A 21,095-nucleotide genomic window follows, 5' to 3' on the forward strand; every position below is an offset into this window, starting at 1 on the left:
GGTACCTATCTCTAGTAGTAGTAATAGTAGTAAAAGTAATAGTAATAATAATAAGGTATATTATTAATTACTTATAAACTAATTATAAATTTATTAATAATTTATTATTAGAAATTTAATGTCCTATATTATACTAATAAGGTATATAATAATATAAAAATATATAAAAATATAAATATATTACCTAATATTACCTATATAGTTTATAAGTCTATTAGTATTAATAAATAATTTAAAATTAGTTATAAGTTTATTACTAATTAATTATAACCTACCCTCTATATATATATAATATATATATTATTTAGGCTAAATATAAAAAAGAAACTACTTCCTAAGTAGTTATAAAATAATTATTAACTAGTTATATAATAAGAGATTATATATTAGTAGTAGGTAATAATAAAAAATAAAAATTATTTTATAATTAGTTTAGAATTTATTATTAAAGATAAATATATTAGATTTAACCTATATATAATTAATTTATAACTAATTTATAAAATAATAAAGATACTTTAATATATATTATAAGTGATTAATAACTTATTTATACCTAATATTTTTTATAATATTAGATAAAAAAAGACTACTTTACTATATAAGTACTCTATACTAATTCTTAAAGTAAGGGGCACCTTAGCTAAGGGTGCCCTCCCTCAGCTTAACTGGCTGAGGTACCCTTAGTTGAGGTGCATCCACGTTATACTCATTGAGTTATTAGCCAAAAAGCCACCATAAAGGATATCCAGATCTCTCCACTGTTCGGCTGGCCAATCACAGCCCGCAACATCTACACGTGCGTCCCTGTTAGGCAATGGGCTGATGGTCCGATTTAACACCACCACTTCTTACCAAAACATACTGCCAGCTCAATACGTAGCACGCAGCATGCAGAATTCATGGCATATCCCACGAGTCTCTCTGCTCCATTCGTCTGAGTATGCTCGAGGTGGCAATGGGCAGTTGCAGATCACCCGCTGTCAAAAGTAGTCGGAGCGTATCGCGCGGCTACCAATGGGTGCGCCCGTCTCAGATGCAACATCCAATTCCACACATCAAAACTCATATATCATCGACAAAATCACCGACAAAATCATCAACATCATCCACAATCGAGGGCCCTCGCACGTTTTCCACACAAGAAAGTGCACACTCCAACTCGTTGCCGCGAAACGCCCCGAGTCGACTCGCGCGTCTTGGCGCGCGTCTTGGCGCGCGTCTTGGCACACCAACAAGTTCGGCCATTTCTCGTCCAAGTCTCGCCTCGACAGTTGCGTCGAGACTTTCTGTGGTCCGTCTCGGTGACCCGAATCCGGTCCCTTATCAGTCTTTTCGCACACTGTTTCGCTCGACCCCACGTGGCCACAATCGCCCATGATAATTGCATTGTTTGTAACTGCGCTTCCCTACTGGGTAAACCGCATCTTCTAGCAAGCCCACACTCTGCCCACATCAACCCCAGTACTTACACACTGTCCTTGACCAACACCACCGCCTAAAATATCGATGGAAATATGCTCGCCATGATATTTACGCAGAACTAGCATCTACCTTTATCCTGACCGGCTGTAACGTAATTTTTTAGTATCTCATTCTTTCTTCTTTTTTCTTCCTTTCATTTTCTTTTTTCTTTCTGCCTTTGGTGAATGGGCTGTCTCAAAGACTTTGCGGCGGTGTCTTCCGCGCTTCGTGTTTTAAACTGGGCAGCCAAAACCGAGGCCAAGTCTTGATGATGATGCTCAACGACGGCCGTGCATGCCGGAACAAGTAGAAATCGCAAAAACTTGGCTAATTTCTGCAATATCAGGTTTTTTCAAGCCCAAGCCATTTTCAAGATTTGAGAATTTACCCTGTACTTGCTCTGTGCTCTTGCACTTGCTGGTGTCTACGTGGTGATCCGTGTCCAAAACTCCAAAACAGTGTGAATTGTGCACGAGTCGATTGTATCTAAAACAAATTTATGATTTCGATTCATTTCTCATTCAAGTATATCTTGCACGATTGCGAACAACCCGCCAATACAGTGACAAATGTGGCCCACACCGATAAAGCCGGCTTGGTCCGTTTGGCGTATCATGAGATTGTGTCAGTGTGCGCCACGGCAAGTGATGAATACTAGAGCGAGAGAATTAGGACTGAGTTTCCTGCTTCATATACATACAAGCTATCAAGTAGTTTCCTCTTATAAACATGGTGCACTGCCTTTCTAGAAGGCCGTCGCTCTCCTGTTCTGTTTGTTGGTCGACCTAAGAGTCGTCTCTTCAACGTCCATGTTTTGCTCCCCCCAAAACTAGAGCGACTCAACTCCAACCTCGTGCAGTTTATATCTCTCTACTGTTGTATGCCACTGAATGTATCCCGCGATGTATAGCAACCATGATCGTTCGTAAATGCCTTTTCCCTTGAGCACAGCCCTAATTCGACGTGTACAACCAATAACATCCTGGGCGGTTTTCTCGAGTGCGACGTACAGTCCACATTTAGCATAAGCCGCTTGTTTATGAATATATGTGTCCGTCTCGCCATTTGCGACCTCCTTGTAGAACCTAAGCACAAATTAATCAGCCATCGCGCGGGGAGTCTGCAGCTCCAAGAATTGCTCACGAGAGGACATCATTGACCAAGTCAAAGCAACGCGACATGTCTTCCATTGCTTCAATGGGGGTGTCGATATTGGGAAATTGGGATTTCGGATAGCCGAGCCAAGCATACGCTTCTCCGTCGCCATCTCTAGCCCGCATGTACCAGCAGAAGCCGTCGCCGCCTCTCGAGGGATGCACAAGCTTCCTTTGGATACCTTGGCGGTCCGCGATTGCAATGGCAGTAACGAAGTTTAGGGACGAGCTGACGATGAGGTTTGCAACAAGCGGGTGGTATAGCTTGTAAGTCAAACGTAATTGATCGGCAAAAGCTCGCAAGATAATCTAGGGCAACCATGTTAGAAGAAATAAACATTACATCAAGCATGAGATTGGATCGTAGGACAAGGGGAAAGTTGACCGTCACTGATGCGGCCGGTGGCATTCGCGCTCGCAGATGTGGGGTCAATGCGAAATGCAGACGCTCATAAACAACGAGCCGTCTGATATATTCTACGTACCGTGGGCTGTTCCTTTCCTTCCAACCAAAGCTGCTGGAAACTCTCAAGTGCAGGTACGGTGCCAGCTTCTGGTGCGTCGTCACACAGAATAGCCAACCATGTGTAAATGGCCACAAAGACCTTGACTTCAAGGTCATGAAACGGCAAGCAATTCTTTGGCAAATATTAGCAGAAAAATCTAGATATCGTCTATCATGGGAGGAAAGTTGCATTTACATCAGCGTATGAAGTACCCAGCATCAGCACTCCGTAAGAACGAGATTTTGGGTGGTGTGGTACTCCCGTCGTCGCGGCAAACTCGAGGACGGCTTTCATGAGCACATCGCTCTCAAATGTCTCGGGCTGTACTGGCAGATCAAGATCTGCCAAAAATTTGGCGTAAAAAGGTCTAAGAGTACCAGTCAGGTCAGAGATTGCTCCGTCTGGTGCTTGCACCGGCTGCGACACATCTCCCTCCAGTGAAGGACTCATTGCTGCTCTGTGTATTGAAGTTAATTGGCAAAGTCTTGTCTTTGGAATGCGTTGTAGATGGAAACGATAGAATTCTAGTTGGCACAGGTCCAGATGAGTTTTATATGCTGTCAGTCAAAGTGCTCATAAATTATTTTTGCCACCGTAAAGTATGCGACAGCCCTTTGATTGTGTGCTTCATGAAGAACGGGCTGAGCTGAAGCGCATGCCAAGTATATGTGCGACTCGCAATGGCCACCCTCCCAGACTGTAGAACGGCATCAAATTTGCGCCGCTGTGGCAACTTTTGTACTACCCTGCTCAATATTCTTACGTCAGAATATGGGTAGCCGGCCGATATCAGCTCTATATGAGGGACAATTATGATCATTCGGACTGTTACAGTGGGACATATAGAATGCATTCCATTGTCCGCTCAAGGGCAGAGCGCGGCAACTTTGCGCTCTAGGCTTTGTGGAACCTGCTGAACTTGAGGCATCTGCATGCAGGAAGACGGTAAGAGGAGTAGAGGCGGGGTCAACAGGCGAGGTGCTTCGGACGCTGTGTCTTTTCTCTATATCCATCGCATCCTTCATTTCATCTAATGCATGTGTATGCGTGACCCTAAGAAATAAGCAGTGAATTAGTGAGAATGATGCCCAAGTAACGTAGAGACACAAACTCGCAGCCCTTTTCGTAGGCAAAGCCTTGTAGGGAATTTCTTTCGGGTCAAAGCCCACAAGTGATGGGACTCGAAAGGAATGATAGATAAAATATGTGTAATCAATAGCAAATCGATGGGCAGCGTAGAAGCCATGTCTTTCGGTGTTCTCTCAAGCAATCGCTGCTATCATACGAAATAAAAAATACAGGTCGTTATTCTGCTTTCCCGAATGAGAAATGTCTAGAAAACTGTGAATGGCTACATCAATTGACGCTCTCTACAAATGATCCGATTTTCTGCGATCCCTTCTCCGGCAGGTCAACGATAGCATCGGCCACGACCAATCCCTAAAACATCACACTCGCGAAAATTTTGCCGGGCAAGAGCACTTGAAGGTCTTACCGGCGGCTCAAGATGAGTAATGAGGCGCTCAAGCTTGTCATAGCCGCTCGGGTAGATCCCTGGGTGCTGCTGCACGGCTGAGGATCGACAATAATGAGAAGCCCCACGTCAATAGTGATGGCAAAGATTTGAATGACGTGCAAAGCTGCACGCCTAAATTCTGGGGTAGCGCATGTATCTGTTTACCTTTGTGATGTAGACTTTGACCATTTTCTTGCCTTTTAACGTCCAGGCTCATGAGCCTCAAAGATGGATGGGGAAAGCATCTGCAACGATGTGGCCATCATGCATTGCTCGGTGCAATATACGGAGCCTATCGGCGTGCCAATGCACAGCTTTGATCCGGGATTTTTAATGTACGATGAAAGTAGTAGTCCCAGCTCTTGACTTGGGAACCAAAGTTGTAGCATATCTATGTCTGTAAAATACTTGCATAAAGTCGTTGATTTTTGCAAGCCATTTTTCTCTTGCTTTTACCGTAGTCGACCATCAACTGAACTTTGAAGGAGGCGTTCAACTAGCTTCATCCGCCGGGCTGCTTGCCTGACGCTCGCTTTGACCAGACTATCGACGAGACCTCTGTTGGAGACCTCTGTTAGAGACCTCTGCTAGAGAACTCTGCTAGAGACCTCTGTTCATGATCAATTCAACCGTCAACAGGATCGCTGGCCACACACACACAACTACTGTACTAGATGCAGATGGGAGTGATGAATGGAGTGTTGATTCTTGCAACTAGGTAGGACCTATAAACCCTGTTATGGGAGAGACGAAAAGCGGGAGACGGAAAAGCGACAGGCTACAAGTGAAATGAGAGAGCAGGTAGGTGCTCAGGCTAAGATGGCATCAAGTGATTGAACAGGGGAGATCGATTCCGGGGTCAATCAACTTCTGCCGATTCAATTTTTTTTTTTTTTTGATAAGATTCAAAAACAATGTATAGCCTAGTCACCTCAGCTAACCCATATAGCTCCTTATCCATTCACGATGGTAAGCTACACTGGCGTAAACATCAGGGTATCCATCTCCACAGCCCCTACCCCATGAATACACTCCCACCAACGTGATGCGCTCGTCAGTAAGTGGCCCACCAGAATCTCCACGACACATTCCCCCCTTGTTTGCGCTCGTTGTGCAAATCTGACTAACAGTAACACCCATTTTTTCCTGGCAAATTTTGTGATCCAAGCTCTGTAGAGAGATCCATTGAAGAGTGTTGGATACTGGCCCGGAACTGCGACTAACTCCCCACCCAGAACCGAGAGTGCCCGACCCAGCAGGCGGATCTTGTGTTGCAAGAGCAATGGGTCGGATATAGGGGGTATATGATAGGGGTTTTGCAAGTTTCAGAACGGCAATGTCGTTGGTTATTGTCGAGGAATTATAGCCGGGATGCTTATGAATCGCCGACACCTGGTACGTAGTTCCTCCAGAGTCGAGTTTTACCGCACCAGCGACGATACTAACCCGGTCTGCGCTTAGACCGACAATGCAGTGGGCAGCGGTCAGAATCGAAGACTGATCAATGATGATTCCTCCGCAGTTATGTCGACCACGGTTTCGCAGGCTAACGGTATATGGAAACCAACCCAACTCAGCGTCTTGTCCACCAGCAATTGCGGTTACTGGCAGAGCAGTCAGAAAAGCCATGAGACATGCCAAAAAGGCAAGTCGGTGGAGTTGCAGGGAGACCATCTCGTGAGAAGTATGATGGTTGGATGTATGTTACTAGTAAAGGGAGGGGGCGGGCTTAACTCGAATGGTAGAGGAGCAAGAAGTTGTCTACACGGAGACATGAGTTCCTTTTATAGTTTGCTAGTGCAATTTTCTCATTTTGGTTTGGAAATTATTCTAGAGCCGAGCGGCACACTGGCCATTGCCAACATCGCAATTCCCAAGGGCAAAGTTTCATAGAGTACCGGCGCACTAAAGACATGACTGGTAGTAGTACCAGATCAGCGACCGTGGCGTTGCTGGGCCTAGACATGCAGGTGCATCTTCCGTGGAAGCACGTCTCGGACAGACAACGTCTGAGGTGAATCATCCTCACCCACTGCTATCAAACGTCGGTGAGCCACCGATTTTGTCACCCAAGTGCGGGCTTTCTTCAGGAGAGAGCTCTGGGTTTTTTTTTGTGTTTTGCTCACGGGTGCTGTACTCAAATAAGATGTGCCTGGTGTCGAGTACACTCTAGTCAAGTTTCCTTCGCTCACTTGTATGATATCAATAGTCAAGAAGGAAGTGCCAGCTACCGGATGAGGGGTGGCCACCTTTGCCCCAACAGCAGCTAGACATGCCTCTGTGGATATGCGTGTCTAAGAGCGCCAAAGGCGCAAAAGTCTCCTTGTCCGCCAGCCTCTTTATCAAGAAGTCTGTCAACTGACTGAATCATTTGGGCCAAAAAGGGTGAGCAGATAACCATTTCAGCCCTCTCCCGCTCAGTAATCTGTCGGGGGAGCGTTGGGCAAAACAGGTATTTATACATCAGCAGGCCGAAGGGGTTTTCTACCCTGAAGTACGAGTACGTACTGGTAGACAAAGCAGTTTTGCTGTCTTGAAAGTAGGAGCTGAAATGCAGAGTAACACGTCTTGGAGAGCACAGATGACTTGTGAAAAGGCGAAACTTTGATCACATTTCAATGGAACCTAATCCGTACCAGTTCACTAGTGTCATTTCATGACTGACTGTCCAATAATAGCCAACTGCCTCTTTGTAATGGGCAGGGAAGAAAGATGGAGAAACGAGGAGAGCAATGGGAAAAATTGACACGGGGAGGGGTAAATGCAGATGTATGGATACGAGGCCAAAAGTCATGGCAGTCAATATCGCACAGTAGATCAAGACATCGCACAGTATATTGACGCACCCAGCTCTCGATATTGACAGGAGACGACGCATCAGTTGGCTCGAAATGAGGTCATCGTAAAAGGGCGAAATGGTGCAAGTGCCAGATACACACGGGCATATTTTATCGAGTACCGGTACGGTTATCTTGTTTTGTAATAACTTTCATTACCATCACGACCAAGCCTTCCGCATCATCACCGGACACCCGCCGCCGCCGTGGATGCCGCGCTGCTCCATCGAGCCCGGGGACACGTGAGTTCTTCAGAGGAGCAACAAAGATGGAGAGTGGGGCGTGGCACGGGTAGTTGATCAGGCTCCCCGTTTGCCCTCCCCCCCAAGCCATGTTGCACCTTCCAACACCAACGTACTAGTAGCAATAGCCTGGTTTTCTGTCTTATCGCGTCGTCCGACTTTGCCATTCTCCTTTGGCCATTCGGCAGTCCGCTACTTTGCGCTGCGTGCACAACGGTTACCCTCGCGCTGAATTCTTTGTGTCGAACCTCGTCGTCAAATCCTCCCGTCAAAACCGTTCTTTCAAAGCCTCCCATTGGATCTTCCTTTCGAACCTTGCTGTCGAGCTCTTTGCATTCAATCTTCAAGTCCAACTATCATCTGAGAGTTCCTTTGTAAAGGATGTCTCAAACTGAGTACACGATTCGTTATCCTTGCGGCTTGAACGGCCGAGACATCGTGGGTGCAGGCATCACCGCAATTGTTGCTCGTTTGGATGCTGTTGTCAAATTCAGCCAGCCATCCGAACGACATTTTCTAGAAAGAGAGAGGCGTATATATGAGCGCCTTGGGCACGAACATAGTGGTATCCTTCGATTCTTTGGATCCCTGGATGATGCGCTTATTCTCCAGTATGCTAGGTATGGTTCTATACGACAGTACTTTGCAGGACAGACCAAGCTAGTCTCGCTTCCTATAAAGCTTCGCTGGATTGAACAGATCACGACGACAATGTCCTTTATTCATTCAAAGAATGTGTTGCATGGAGACATTTCATGCAATAACGTGTTTCTTGATGAATCGCTCAACATCAAAATCGGCGACTTTGCTGGATCTGCTATTGACGATGAGGATCCTCTCATATGCTACGAAACCAGTCACGAACACCCCGATATTGAATGCATCTCAAAGAAAAGTGAGCTATTTGCTCTTGGATCTACGTTCTATGAGATCATGACGGGATCTAAGCCGTTCAAGGACCTTGCGGATGAAGAAGTATGCAGCGCCTACAGTGAAGGGAGATATCCGGAACTAAACGACTTACATGCATGTAACAACATTATATATACGTGCTGGACCCAGGGCTATGCAAGTGTGGATGAACTACTTGTAGATGTCAAGGCTGAAGGCATGTGTATTTCTCACTTAGTTCGTGACATCTAGCTGGTTGCCTCCAAGTCCAGACGGACGACGCCAATCGGCGCGCCAACGATTGCCATAGCATTTGCATTTATAGCCCTTCCCTTTATACTTTGGTCCAAAAGTCGGAGATGAAATGTTTCCCCCAGATTTATTTTGCAATGAGCGGGCATTTGATTATTCAAGTCTTAGCCTTACATCTATCTATGTTGGGGGCGGCGGCGGACATTGTGGAGGTTTCCAGCCAGCTACATTGTGATGTAGATGAGTGTGTATGTATTGTGGAAGATGTGGGTGCCCACTAAGGGTGCCTATGGTGCCTATGTGGGTGCCTGACAATATGCCGCTCTCGCAAGAGGTGGCGTCCTCGTCACCAATTATCCTTCCAAATACGCCAAAATTGCGTTCCAAGATATGCCTCCTTTGATGTAACTATGCCATAGTCCTCCTTGCCGCTCTCGCAAATAAAACGCTCGTAACTCCCTGCTTCTGTGCTTGTAGGCGTGCCGAATGTCTCGACGGGCTGGTGTAGTCATGTAATAGGCTTGCCATCATGAGTACTGGTGCAATTACTTGCTAGTGCGTACGAACTCCATAGACAGGTGCTTCTTGTGTTGTTACTCTTGATGAGGGTGTTGGCTGGCGATGGCGAGCAGCGATCAGGTTGACATTGTGTGTGTGGTGCCGAATGGCTCGACGGGCTGGTGCCGAATGACTCGACGGGCTGGTGCCGAATGACTCGACGGGCTGGTTCCGGTTTTGTCTTGCTCCGGCTCGCTGGTGGCCGTAGCTGAATTTTTCTTCTTGATGGAGCTCGCGATCTTTTGATGCAATTGCTACCAATTGTGATGTAGATGAGTGTGTATGTATTGTGGAAGATGTGGGTGCCCACTAAGGGTGCCTATGGTGCCTATGTGGGTGCCTGACATACAGGGTCACTGTAGCATCCCTGTACTTGTCCAATCGCACATTGCCAGCGGCCAGTCATTATTGCTTGGGCCGCCAAGGGGCCGCCAGAACACCGTTTGTTCTGTTTACCACCGCCACTTCATCATTAATAATACCATCTCGACCCAGGTGATTTGCAATTACATCCATCCATCCATCTCTTGTCCGTCACAATGCCCTGCTGCGTTCCCGGCGGCTGCCCTGCCGAAGCGGCCGCCAGCGAAAAGATTCGGCGCGCCACCCTCGAGGCCATGCAGCGCGAGAAGCTCTCGGAAACGCAGAATACCCTCGACCAATTCCATACTCTCCCAACCGTCGACAAGAGCAAATTAGACGACCTGTCGATATCCTATGGCCCTATGCTCGACGTCGATGACTGGTCTGTTACATCACCGACCGAGTACCAGTCAAAGTACTTCATACCCTTTGACTGGCCTCAGGACTGGCTCGAGTACATTTCTTGGTCTGTTGATTGGCAATGGGTAAAGATGGATCACCGGGACCTATACTCTAGCAGCCACTTGCAATTCCAGTACCTTCGGTCGAGGTGGTTCCGGGCACGCCTCTGTCAATTGGATGACCTAGATCCAGAAGTCTGGGACGTCTACACGTACGATTCCATTATTTCTTCGTCTTCTTGTTTCAAACTTCACTCAACTGCCATCCATACTGACTCGAAGCTACAGCGAAAGCATGGAAATGATGGACGCCGTCAATCTCCGTCTCCCCCGACGCGAGTTCAAACCAAAGGCACGCCCCGATGCCCACACATACTACGAATACGGAGGTCAGTGGGCATATCTGGCCAAAGCTGGCTCTGATAAGTCTCATGCCGCGTGTCTGATGCTAGACTCGGGCGGCAAAGACGCCGACGGCCTGCTGCTGCGCTCCGAGGTCGACGCCGCCATCTGTATGAGCCAATTTCAGCTCAGAGACGGCCGCTTCACCGACCACCACACGAAGCCCATCCTCGTCATAACCATACTCCGCGAGCAGGTGGCACGCCTCACCCAGGCCCACTTTGATGGTAAAAAGAATAGGCTCATCCTCCGCCAATCACGGCTTCTTGATCTATCAGGCGAGGATGCGGGTGATGACGCCTGGCTGCTGCTGCGCTGGATGGCCAGCACACCGGTGGGCCAGACAGAGTATCCAAAAGGCACAGAGTCTGTCGACGGCTATTGTGACGAGAAGACGAGCGTGGCACCCTCCATGAGAGTATCAGACTCATTTCGCTGCTGCTCCAGTTGAACCAGCCTGGCGCTAAATGGATTGCCGTGATATGCCAATTGTCCCTGGCTCCGGATCTTCAAGTTTGAAGGCATTGGTGATAGAGTGACCGTTTTCACTAATTTTCGAGTCGCCATGGCAGCTCTAACGGCCAGGGTCCCTCCCAACGCATCAACTCGTCATGCTCAGTCGCCATGATTGATCCTGCGGATCCCGTATCTGGAAAGAGCTCTGAAGATGATGCAACTCAGGTACTAGATCTGTGGAGGCTTTGTTAACGGCTTTCATTTGCATACGACAAGTGCTCGCTATTTCCTGTGCTCAAAGTAGCCTGTATTAAACGAGGTCATAGTGCGACTGGTGCTTGTCCAAGACCCTCCCCCCGTAGAAACTATCGCTGCGCAGGTACAACCCTTGTCCGCGACCACCACCCAAAGTTAGGCCTTAGGGCACTTGAACTGGAGATTTCAATATCTCCTGAGCCAACTCAGAGCTAGATCAAGTCTCGACGTTGACACTCGATTGAAAGATGTCAGTACTTGTTCTTGCTTTCTCACCGCGTATACAGGGTCACTGCCCCAATGCCTAATAGTAACGCCATCATTAATCTTGATTTAATTAGATCAACATTCGTAAAACTGAATCAGGTATAATCTCTGTCATTATTTCTCCGCCTCAAGCAGCCAGCAACTCCAAAACTCGTATAATATTTCTCTCGTCCCCAGATCTGAGCTGCACGTCCCTGTACCTCGGAGAGACACTGATAATCTCGTGCCAAAATGTCCACGGTTGGACAAAGCAACACCTATGATCTCTCTGGCTTATTGCTTTAAAGAGCACCTTCATATATCGACCATTATAAAACCACTTCTTGACGTCATTCACCCTATGCGATGCCTCGTGCCGCAGAATCTCGAGCATGTTGGCCGCGATGCCGGCCGCAATGGGCGTCGCGTACGAAACGCCCGAGGCATAGACGTACTGCGACTTGGTCGTCGCAAATTGCTCCTTGATGGGTATGTCGAGCCCCAAAGTCGCAAAGTAGTCTTCGCGACCAACACTTGCGTTTGTGCTCAGCGGCTGGCCATCGCCATCGGTGCAGTGAATCGCAATGATGCCAAGCTTTCTGCCTGGCCACGACGGCCCTTCGTGATGGCCGGCATTATTGTGTGCGGCGGCAAAGATAATTTTGGAGCCTGGGAGCAAGGCGTGCGACAGCGCTTCATCAATGTCGCGCGATTCTACCCTCATCGCTAGCGACAGATTGATAATGTCGGCATCCCAAACCTGAACGGCCCAATTGATTGCCTTGCGTACATTGTGCAACTCATCGTCTGAAACAGTCGACGAGTTGGTCACCTTTGCAATGTAAATTTCCGCCTGGGGGGCGGCTTCCAACAATATCTTGGCAACCGTTGTTCCATGGCCATGGTAGTCTTCGCAATCATCAACACTGGTTCCGCAAAAGTTGCGCAGCCCTGCGATTCTACGGTCACGTAGCCCGAGTCCAATATCTGAGTCGCGCAGCGCAATTCGGATTTCCGAGTCGCTTGAAGATATGCCACTGTCGATGACCGCTATACGAACCTTTCTGCTTCGATCCTCTGGCAATGGCGTTCTTGACTTGACAGAGAGTGGATTCACGTACGAGATTGCAAACTTTTGCATTCTTGACATGAACTCCTTTGCTCTTGCACTTTAAAATCTCGTTAGCTCTTGATTCTTCCTTCATTATTGTGGCCGGACAAAGATACATACCTCTTTGGTCCTGGTTCCCTCTTATGTGGCAGCGCTGTGAGTGGCTCGCGCTGCGTCTCGACGTCGGACAGATAATCTTCTTTTGGTTCCTCTGCGCCCGGGCAATCAGGCAACAATATCGATAGTGGCTTCAGAATGTGTTCCTCAAAAAAGGTCAAAAATTCGCGAGTGGTTTTCTTTTTCGCAGCAACCTTGCCCTCGTAACTAAGACACGCTTTGATGGCATCGACAAAGGGACTTTCGGAGTCGAGCAAGTCGGGGTGGTCTGTAATCAGTAGTCCCAATTGCCTTCGAATTCCTTCTTCCCATGATCGACCATGTGCTTCGCTGAAGACGTCTGGTTTTCTCCAGAATCTGACCTCGACTAGAATTTTGCCCAGTTCCAATAGATTCAAATCACACTTCAAGTCTGGACCCGCCTCAAGCTGTGGCAAAGGAGCTTCAATAGGACAGGAGAGATATGCTTCTGTTGGGTCATGTATGATGCCTGTCGTCGAGTCATGGTGAAGGAATACGTTTGCGTCAAAAGTCTTTCGCTTGCACCAGCGAAGTCGTCTCCAAGCCGCGCTGCTAAGACAATAGGCAGAAAGCGCCAAGTTATAGCAAAGACGATATCTATCCTTGACGGACACGGGTCTGGTGCGGTCCCTTTCTACTTGAGAAAGTTCAATGAGCTCAGCCAAGCTTCTCATTGTTCTCGTTCGAACGGGATTTCCGTAGCCCATGCTCAGCTGATACTCCCCAAGACCTTGCGGCACCCTTTGGTCCGTCTCGTGCCTGTTCACAGTCGGTCGTACTTGTCCTTGAGGGACAACAGAAATGCATACAGATCTGCAATCATGCTCTGCTTTGCGGATATGCTCGCAAAGCTTTGGCCTTTCTGTGGAGGTCGGGCTATGCCTATTTGCTCATTAGGCTCCAGAAAGGATCAACGACTGGTCATATCACCATAGATCTGGTCAAAAATATTGGCAACTCGATTACACAACAAGACCCCAGGTGAGGAATGGGACAAAGGAAACAGAATAGCAAAAGATGCCTACCGCGCGAAATTTCCGGTGCAGTACACCCATTCGTAATTGCCATCAAAATGGCGTGGGCTAATGAAGAACTTACAAATCTCCAAAGGGCGCCGGTTGAAACCACTCAGCCGCAGGCGGAGTAAATGGGGAGGCTTGCAGTTGCCTAGATATCTTTTCAAGGCCAAGACAAGTTTTTCCATTTTTTCATGAACGTGTTGCTGAGTGACAGATCTCAACTCGCTGGCTGTTTCAGCAAGATCACCAGCGTAGCCGACTGTTCCTTGAGCGATGTACGGATCATCGAGCCCCTCTGGGAGATCAATGACAGGCTCATCCCTCGGTGGTCGGCTGGCGGAGGTAAGGGTACCATTGGTACTGAGTATTTTCTCATGTTTGCTTTTGACGAGCCTTTTCAGGTCCTCACGGCACTTGTCTATCGTCTGCCTCTCCGAAGTCGTTGGTAGATTAAGCCCTCGAACTGTTTCCCAGTTTTTAGTAAAAGGAGGATATTCGACAAGTCGCAGCAGTCATTCGAGAGGAGGGGGGGGTAATTACATCGTTGCGCCCCAACCCCAGCACCGATCTCTGTTTGCTCTCCGTGGTCCGGCTCGATGAGCCTTCCAGTCGACATAGCATCCTGGGTCATTTTGCCGAGTGCTGCTATTGAAGTTGTTTGTAGAGGGTGAACAAGTTTGCTGTTATCGTGGCAGGTACTAGTCATTTAAGTGAAAGCCAACGTTTCTCGTAAGCAGAAGGACCGTCCAGCGTTATCAGTACAACCTTCCCCCCAGCCTTGCATGGCCTTCCTTTTTGCCGGCTGCAGTGTTGGCACAGCATACTGTCGCAGTTCTTGCTGGCCGTGTGGCTTTGTGGCTTGCAGAAACTCGTTTGTTACTATTGCATGTACACCCTGCCCAAATTTTGCGTCTTTTTGTTTCATGATGGTGATGAAGCATCTTTCCCCGCGTGAAGTTGTTCTGAGCATTATATTCGTTGTCGTTCTATTAGATGCATGAATGAGAGCGCATATTCTTTCATCCCGATCCGCTCTGCCCAGAAATATCCATGGAGCACTGCATCTGTAGGGGCCAAGCAAAGCCCGACTATTGTGTCAATCGCGGGGAAAATTGTCGATCAGGCTCTAGGTCCGTCACATGCTGTGTAACCCCAAGCTGAACTGCAAGTTGCAGCATAGTCCGTGGTCAATTGCCCCCTCAACCTCTCTCCACCTGAATAGATTGGCGATTCCGGGCGCGACAGCTCATTATCCATAGCGACTATAGCGTAGGTAAAAAGACCGAGTCCTCTCATGTTACACTTGCTTTGCCCACCAGACCTTGGCGATTCAGCCCTCGACAGGCCTTCAAATGGCTCCTCGAGTCAACGATTACCATATTTTGCCAACGATGATGCATAAGGGAGATTTATGCATTGGCCACCTGATCAGCAGTATCAAGGACTTGATAATCATCAACGATGGCGACGATGAAATTGTAACATTTGATGAGCATCGCATCAAAGCGTCGCACATGTTCAATGTGTCCATCACTGCGCAAGCGGCAAGCTCTGGGGGCGCTGGCTTTTTTGCAGACGCAGCCTCGGCCGTTTTTGGTGGCAAGATGCGTCTCAGCAGCAAGACTCAATCTTCAAATCGTTATTTCATTCCCGAAATGCATGGGCTGCAGATAACACTCGGAAAATCCGACTTTCTCAAAGCCGTCGAGTGTTCTGCAGCGGTACAGAAGCATTTGGCCCAATACGGCGGCTATCTGTACATGATCACCGGCTTGAGATTTTGCAACCAGAAATCTGTCATGGTTCGTCGTGATGGGGGACTCGAGATGCAAAACGAACTTGGTCTTGATTGCGGTCCGGTCACGGTTGGTCCGCGCATGCACTGGGCTCGTGGAAGCATCTCGAGCCAGGAAATGGCTGAAGTGGCAGATGTCATATTTGCAATCAAGGTCACGAAGCTCAAGTATAGGAGGAGATCTATCATTGTTGGGAAAGAGCATCTTGTTGCGAAAGGATATTATCACGGTGCAGAACTTGTGGGCGGTGGAAATGCTAAGCCTGCGCTGGAGAAAGCAGATGCTTTTGACGTGGACGTCGAGGAGGATTTCGATGGAGAAGATGTGGAAGGAAGCTGGAAAGTCGAGCCCGATGTAAATTGGATCGCGTCTGAGTAGTCGCTATGAGCTGTTGCGCGACACGTTGCGCGCCTCGTGTCACAACAATCCTGCTCATGCCAGTTGGCATCGCAGGGTAGTCGCGACTCATATCATACTATTTGAGCGTAATTTCATAGAATGATGCAAGCTTTGAATAGGTACAAGGATTATGCGAATATGCCATTGTTCAGTGGCCCTCGGGCAGTTCGGAAACGCGATGTGCTCACAAGGCCTCTGCGCATAAAGAGGCATGCATGACACGTGTTAATCAACGGAATAAGGTTGGATTAGGCCAGCAAGGAATACAAGCTGTGTAATTTTGTGCCAAGCAAGGTTGTATTGAAACATGCATATGCAGGTCTGCGTTGCCCTCCCGTCCTTGGCCAGGCTCCAGCACTTTGAGCATGTATCCGTACTGGTTGCTGGTATCGGTGACTGGCTGCGGCTACACAGGCACAGGCAACAGGTTGACAGGTTGACACGGGACAATGCTTGCTGATTCTCTTCCTCCAGTGAGGCTGTGCTCACCCGATCAGTCTGCCGTGGTGACGAGCAATTCGAGACAAGACACCGTGGTTGCGTGGCATACTGATTCTTCATCTGCTTAGATACGCCTGACAGCCATCAGCCTCGGCAAACGTGGGTGGCAGCCTGCAGGATACTCGTTCAGCTGCTAAATGTAGTAACTCTTAGACCTGGGCCGTCGTACAAAGATGACAGGCGCTCAGGTTGCCAGCTCAATTTCCGATTCTGTGACTGTCTCATGTCATGTGGCGGTGCCCGGATTTGATTGCACTGCATCCGGAATGCGGCACATGCAGTGGCTGCTGACTGATGCCTTTGTGTAACCTCACCGGGCGCTAAAACGAGAGCATCCCCCCGCCGTAGAAAGGTAGGGTAAGGTATTTTGTCGCATAGGTACTCTATACTGCGTAAATAGGTACCTATTGAGATCTTGTCGGCCACGCAAACACGCAAACACGCACCTTGCACCAAGCATCTTCTACAATCTCACGATGAGGGAAGACCCCCAGCGAGATCCCAACTCACTCTACTCAAGAGCAGAGTTTTGCGACAATTTACTCGTTGACATCGCCAGCCTGCCTCTCAAAGACAAGGACAGGCGTAGGAGCGAGACCGCACAGCTTAGGCTCTTGCAATGGGCCAAGTCGCTCAACGTGTGGGGTGACAAGGACGCAAATCTAGATTCACTGCTGGATCCATCCAAATGCAAAGTCCGTGGCCTAATAGAGGCCTATCTAGAGATTCTGAAGGAAACTTCGCTGCTTGGTAGAACAACATATCCCTGCTCACTCTCATACTACGCTGACCTGTGACTTTGGCAGTTTTGAAATCGGCAACACCACGGCTGCCCGACAATCATTTCGATATTGAATTTGCCGAGATTGAATTGTCCCTCACAGAGTTACAGACATTTGCAAACCTTTTGCTTTTTAACACCAAAGCAGGCTTCGGGCGGCGAGTCGCACAGTATCGAAGTAAGCATGACGACTACGACTTGAACAACGCCGTCACCACACACATCCAAGCTCAGTTTCCTCACCTGACGCCGGAAGCTACTCACGATGTTCTTGGCCGGTGGAATGAGCTAAAAACGAAATATTCCAACTTGGCCGAAGCTGGCTCCCAAAGAGCAAGTGCGCCATTTAGCAAACCCGCGGGGCTCTTGAAAGTCTTGGCGGATGCTGTTGTCTTCACTCACTACAAGACACTCTACAATGGAGACTACGAGCACAGGCGTATCAATGCAACCAATCTCAAAAACGCAGAATGGAGATTGCCCGTCGAAAGCACCGAGGTATCCGATTCGAAAACAGAGTATTCGCACATTTGCCCAGTTTGCGCCGAGGCCTGTTCCGAACTATCGTTGTCCCTAGGTCCAGAATTGTGAGCCGCCATCTACCTTTATCCTTATTACATGAGCTCATGACTGACCAAACAGTTGTCACTTTCTGCACACAACTAAACCATACGTCTGCTTGTCCAAAGAATGCGACCGAAATAACCCACCCTCTTTCGAGACTCAGCAACAGTGGGAAACTCATATGCAAAGTCAACACAGATCGGACTGGGTCTGCAATCTCAACAGAAACGTCAAATGGGTATGTCCGACTTGCGATGCTGTCTCACCGGTGGAATTTGAGTCTTTTGACTTGATGACCAAAGATTTGGTTATGCATCTGCATAGCTCTCACGGCGAGGAAATATCCAAGCAGACTTTCAGCTTGGCTCGGCTAAGTTATATGACCTGTCCTCGACCTTCCGATACTTGTCCTATATGCGGAAAACGCTATCTCTACCGCACAGCCAAGGCCGGTCGCCAAACAGCAAATACCGGATCCGCAACAGATGACACGCATACCAGAGTGCAGCAATGCATTCAAGAGCATATGGTTGCATTATCCTTCGAATTCACCCACCGCAGATTTCATACTACCGGCGCCCAGTCTCAGAGTAGGAGCGCTTCCCCTTCGTCGTCATCCTCTACGCCTTCCATGACCAGTGAGCTCACTTTATCGGTATACACAAATTCATCCACTAGTACGCACAATGATGAAGTTTTCTCGAGGTCATGTTTTAAGCCGTCTTTGTCCTCGATCGACAGCGAACATTCTCAGTCCCCAGACGTCAATGGCAACAGGCAATCCTTCGAGGACAGTGACGGCCACCTTTTGAGTAGGTTTTCTTCCTCCTTGAGGTCAAGTCAATCACCTCTCCACTCACTTCAACCCGCTCAACACTCGCGTCCGACTACTCAGCCCTCGCGCCAGCCAGCTCAGTCTCCGCATCAGCCATCTCAGCCCTCGCGTCAGCCAACTCAACCTTCGCGTCGTCATTATGCCTCGTCCCCTGAGCCTGGCGTTACATATGGCGCTTCCTCGTCCGGCCACTCCTGTGTACCGGGCTATCCGCCACCTGGGCGCCGTTAGGCAGGATATGGCGCATCTGCTGAACCTGAGCATCCACCTGGGCTACCGAACGACCACATCCAAAACTCGATCGGTAAAGGTGTTCGGGATCAACCATCGTTGCAGTTCAGTGGGCTACAGCAAAGCCGCATTCTCTTCAGTCGTCCTGCAATCATTCGATCTGCCTGCGGTTTCAACTTGTCGAAATCTGGTGGATTTCCGTTTCGCACCAAAGCAAATCATCTCCGGAGGGCATATTGGTGATGTATAATTTGTGGGTTTCATTTGTTTTTGTATTCTTAGAAGCAAGAAAGCTATTGAGACTACACCACTGTCTGCTCGGTTTCGCAACCGTCATGGATGATCGGTATCCCGATCGCTTTCGTGCGGATAGTGTCCAGCCGAAAGTCTGAAGATTGAGCCTCGGGAGGTAAAACTAGAAGCGGCGGATTTTCTTTCTTCATACTTATCTGAGTATCAAGACTGGCTTTTCATCTTTCGAGTCAAAAAAAGCAAAGAGTGTGCCTGGCATCTAGGCTGCGTTTCACCAGGCACCCTCCGATTATCTTTGGGCCTGGAGAGAATGCGCCGCAGGGCCGTTGTGCCCAATTCTTGCGACTTGTTCAAATGTAAGTCGAACGCCACATCACCATTCACATTATGGCTTCAGCCTGATGAACTTGCTGAGGTCCTTAGCACCGCCTGTAAGAGCGTAGTGTAAGTGGTTCACGCCGCTTGTGCAGTGACTTTCTGCCGTCAAGCTGTCAGTCTGCGGCACCGTTGTGTCATTTGGGGTTGAAAACGTAGTCGTAATTACATGGCAATTAGTGAGCCTCTCAGCCACCATCTAGGCTCGTCTCAACACGCTTCTCTCATTTTCGATATTCCGAATCCGCCGTCTACCACAACTTGTCAACAGCTTTCTCTTTCTTCTTATAAACCGACTCACACCAGCTCGTAGGTCAGCTGCTTTCTCCTTGCCAAAGGCTATTAAATGAGTGCGATAGTTCCGTGGAGAGGCTTGAGACCCGCCAGCACTGCAAAAGCAATATGCGAGGTTGTCATTGGCAATACTACATGTGCCACTCATAGAGAAATGTTTAATGGGCTTTCTTCTTCACAACTGAATCTATACTCGGATATTTTCATTCTATTAATTAATTGCAGAAGATTAGGTTCGTTATATACAGGGTCAGCACATCAGGGCGGATTAGATTGAAGCATCGTGGTGGCGGTTTTCTGATATCTGTTAATGAGCGGAATTTTGATGGGACGGGAGCTCGAGAATGCTCATCTTCTGACCAAAAGGGCAGAAATATGGTTTCTCGCAGAGTAAAAGGGCGGTGTATATGCCTCGCGTCCAGTCATGGATGTGCCCTGCCTGTGCCTGTTCCCAACAATCGCCTCACACCCCACAGCGAGCCTGATGTGCATTCACTGGGCATACTTTGTAGCTGCCCAACGCTCCATGTACTTTCTGCGATGGGACTGTAAGGGTGTCGCATCTTGGATGGAAACTTCCGCAGTGATATTGGCACGGCCTCCCCAGGATCGGCTGCAGGGCGATGCAACTTTTGGCACGGTAAGACAACACCTCCCATTTCCCCGCCGCCCTCTATTCCCTTGTTAGGGATTCGTAACATCCCCCCCGGATCAGGGTTCTTCTGTCGTCATTCCGAGATACAAGGCGCTCTGTGACACCTCGGTCGCGCCGGGGGCCCGCTGGGCGGCCTCGCTGTCCAACCTTGCCTGCGGATGGGGGGGAGCTTCCAGGCAACGGTGTAACGTGTCACTGCAGAGGTGTCAAATTGACAGCTGTCACTCATTATTCGGTGCACGCCTCGAATTGTTCGACGCTGGCTGTGTCACTACACACCTTGCTGTAATCTAGCTGTTCAGATGATGCAGCGTAACTGATCAGTAAGCCACCGTGACTTTGTAGTAAATGCTCCAAAGTGTTGCAGAGGCCCTTGTATCTAACGTCATACCTCCCTTGCATTCCATGTCATCCAGAAGTGCTTTCGCTGAGTTCAAATCCGAGACACCAAAGACGTGTTATTCGAGCCTGGTGACAAAATACAAGAAAAGGCATGTGAGCGACAAAGAAGCGTCACTACAGAAGAAAAAGGAAAAAGACTCAAAGATAACAGTAGCTTGGCACGCTGGGGAAAATTCGATTATTTTTCATAAGTTCATAG

The 21,095-nt window shown here is 48.5% G+C and overlaps 7 protein-coding genes across 7 annotated transcripts; 4 read left to right on the forward strand and 3 right to left on the reverse strand.

Moving 5' to 3' along the window:
* Positions 1-2,293: 2,293 nt before the first annotated feature.
* Positions 2,294-3,574, reverse strand: BBA_08897 (longiborneol synthase; the record flags this gene model as incomplete). The annotated part of the gene is made up of 5 exons (XM_008603994.1): positions 2,294-2,417; positions 2,475-2,549; positions 2,608-2,927; positions 3,104-3,256; positions 3,320-3,574. 5 exons carry the CDS (start codon positions 3,572-3,574, stop codon positions 2,294-2,296), a joined length of 927 nt encoding a protein of 308 aa, XP_008602216.1.
* Positions 3,575-5,576: 2,002 nt separating this feature from the next.
* On the reverse strand, positions 5,577-6,314 carry BBA_08898 (Peptidase cysteine/serine, trypsin; the record flags this gene model as incomplete). The annotated part of the gene is made up of 1 exon (XM_008603995.1): positions 5,577-6,314. One exon carries the CDS (start codon positions 6,312-6,314, stop codon positions 5,577-5,579), a length of 738 nt encoding a protein of 245 aa, XP_008602217.1.
* Positions 6,315-8,100: 1,786 nt separating this feature from the next.
* BBA_08899 (spindle assembly checkpoint kinase) lies at positions 8,101-8,862 on the forward strand (the record flags this gene model as incomplete). The annotated part of the gene is made up of 1 exon (XM_008603996.1): positions 8,101-8,862. The coding sequence occupies one exon, from the start codon at positions 8,101-8,103 to the stop codon at positions 8,860-8,862; it is 762 nt and encodes a 253-aa protein (XP_008602218.1).
* Positions 8,863-9,959: 1,097 nt separating this feature from the next.
* BBA_08900 (uncharacterized protein) lies at positions 9,960-11,037 on the forward strand (the record flags this gene model as incomplete). The annotated part of the gene is made up of 2 exons (XM_008603997.1): positions 9,960-10,396; positions 10,473-11,037. 2 exons carry the CDS (start codon positions 9,960-9,962, stop codon positions 11,035-11,037), a joined length of 1,002 nt encoding a protein of 333 aa, XP_008602219.1.
* A 654-nt stretch (positions 11,038-11,691) lies between these two features.
* On the reverse strand, positions 11,692-13,466 carry BBA_08901 (Peptidase S8/S53, subtilisin/kexin/sedolisin; the record flags this gene model as incomplete). The annotated part of the gene is made up of 2 exons (XM_008603998.1): positions 11,692-12,712; positions 12,775-13,466. 2 exons carry the CDS (start codon positions 13,464-13,466, stop codon positions 11,692-11,694), a joined length of 1,713 nt encoding a protein of 570 aa, XP_008602220.1.
* A 1,697-nt stretch (positions 13,467-15,163) lies between these two features.
* Positions 15,164-15,985, forward strand: BBA_08902 (uncharacterized protein; the record flags this gene model as incomplete). The annotated part of the gene is made up of 1 exon (XM_008603999.1): positions 15,164-15,985. One exon carries the CDS (start codon positions 15,164-15,166, stop codon positions 15,983-15,985), a length of 822 nt encoding a protein of 273 aa, XP_008602221.1.
* A 998-nt stretch (positions 15,986-16,983) lies between these two features.
* On the forward strand, positions 16,984-17,879 carry BBA_08903 (uncharacterized protein; the record flags this gene model as incomplete). Its single annotated transcript, XM_008604000.1, has 2 exons — positions 16,984-17,257; positions 17,314-17,879. The coding sequence occupies 2 exons, from the start codon at positions 16,984-16,986 to the stop codon at positions 17,877-17,879; spliced, it is 840 nt and encodes a 279-aa protein (XP_008602222.1).
* Positions 17,880-21,095: the final 3,216 nt, after the last annotated feature.

Source organism: Beauveria bassiana, assembly GCF_000280675.1.
Source record: "Beauveria bassiana ARSEF 2860 unplaced genomic scaffold BBA_S00042, whole genome shotgun sequence".
NCBI classification, from domain to species: Eukaryota; Fungi; Ascomycota; class Sordariomycetes; order Hypocreales; family Cordycipitaceae; genus Beauveria; species Beauveria bassiana.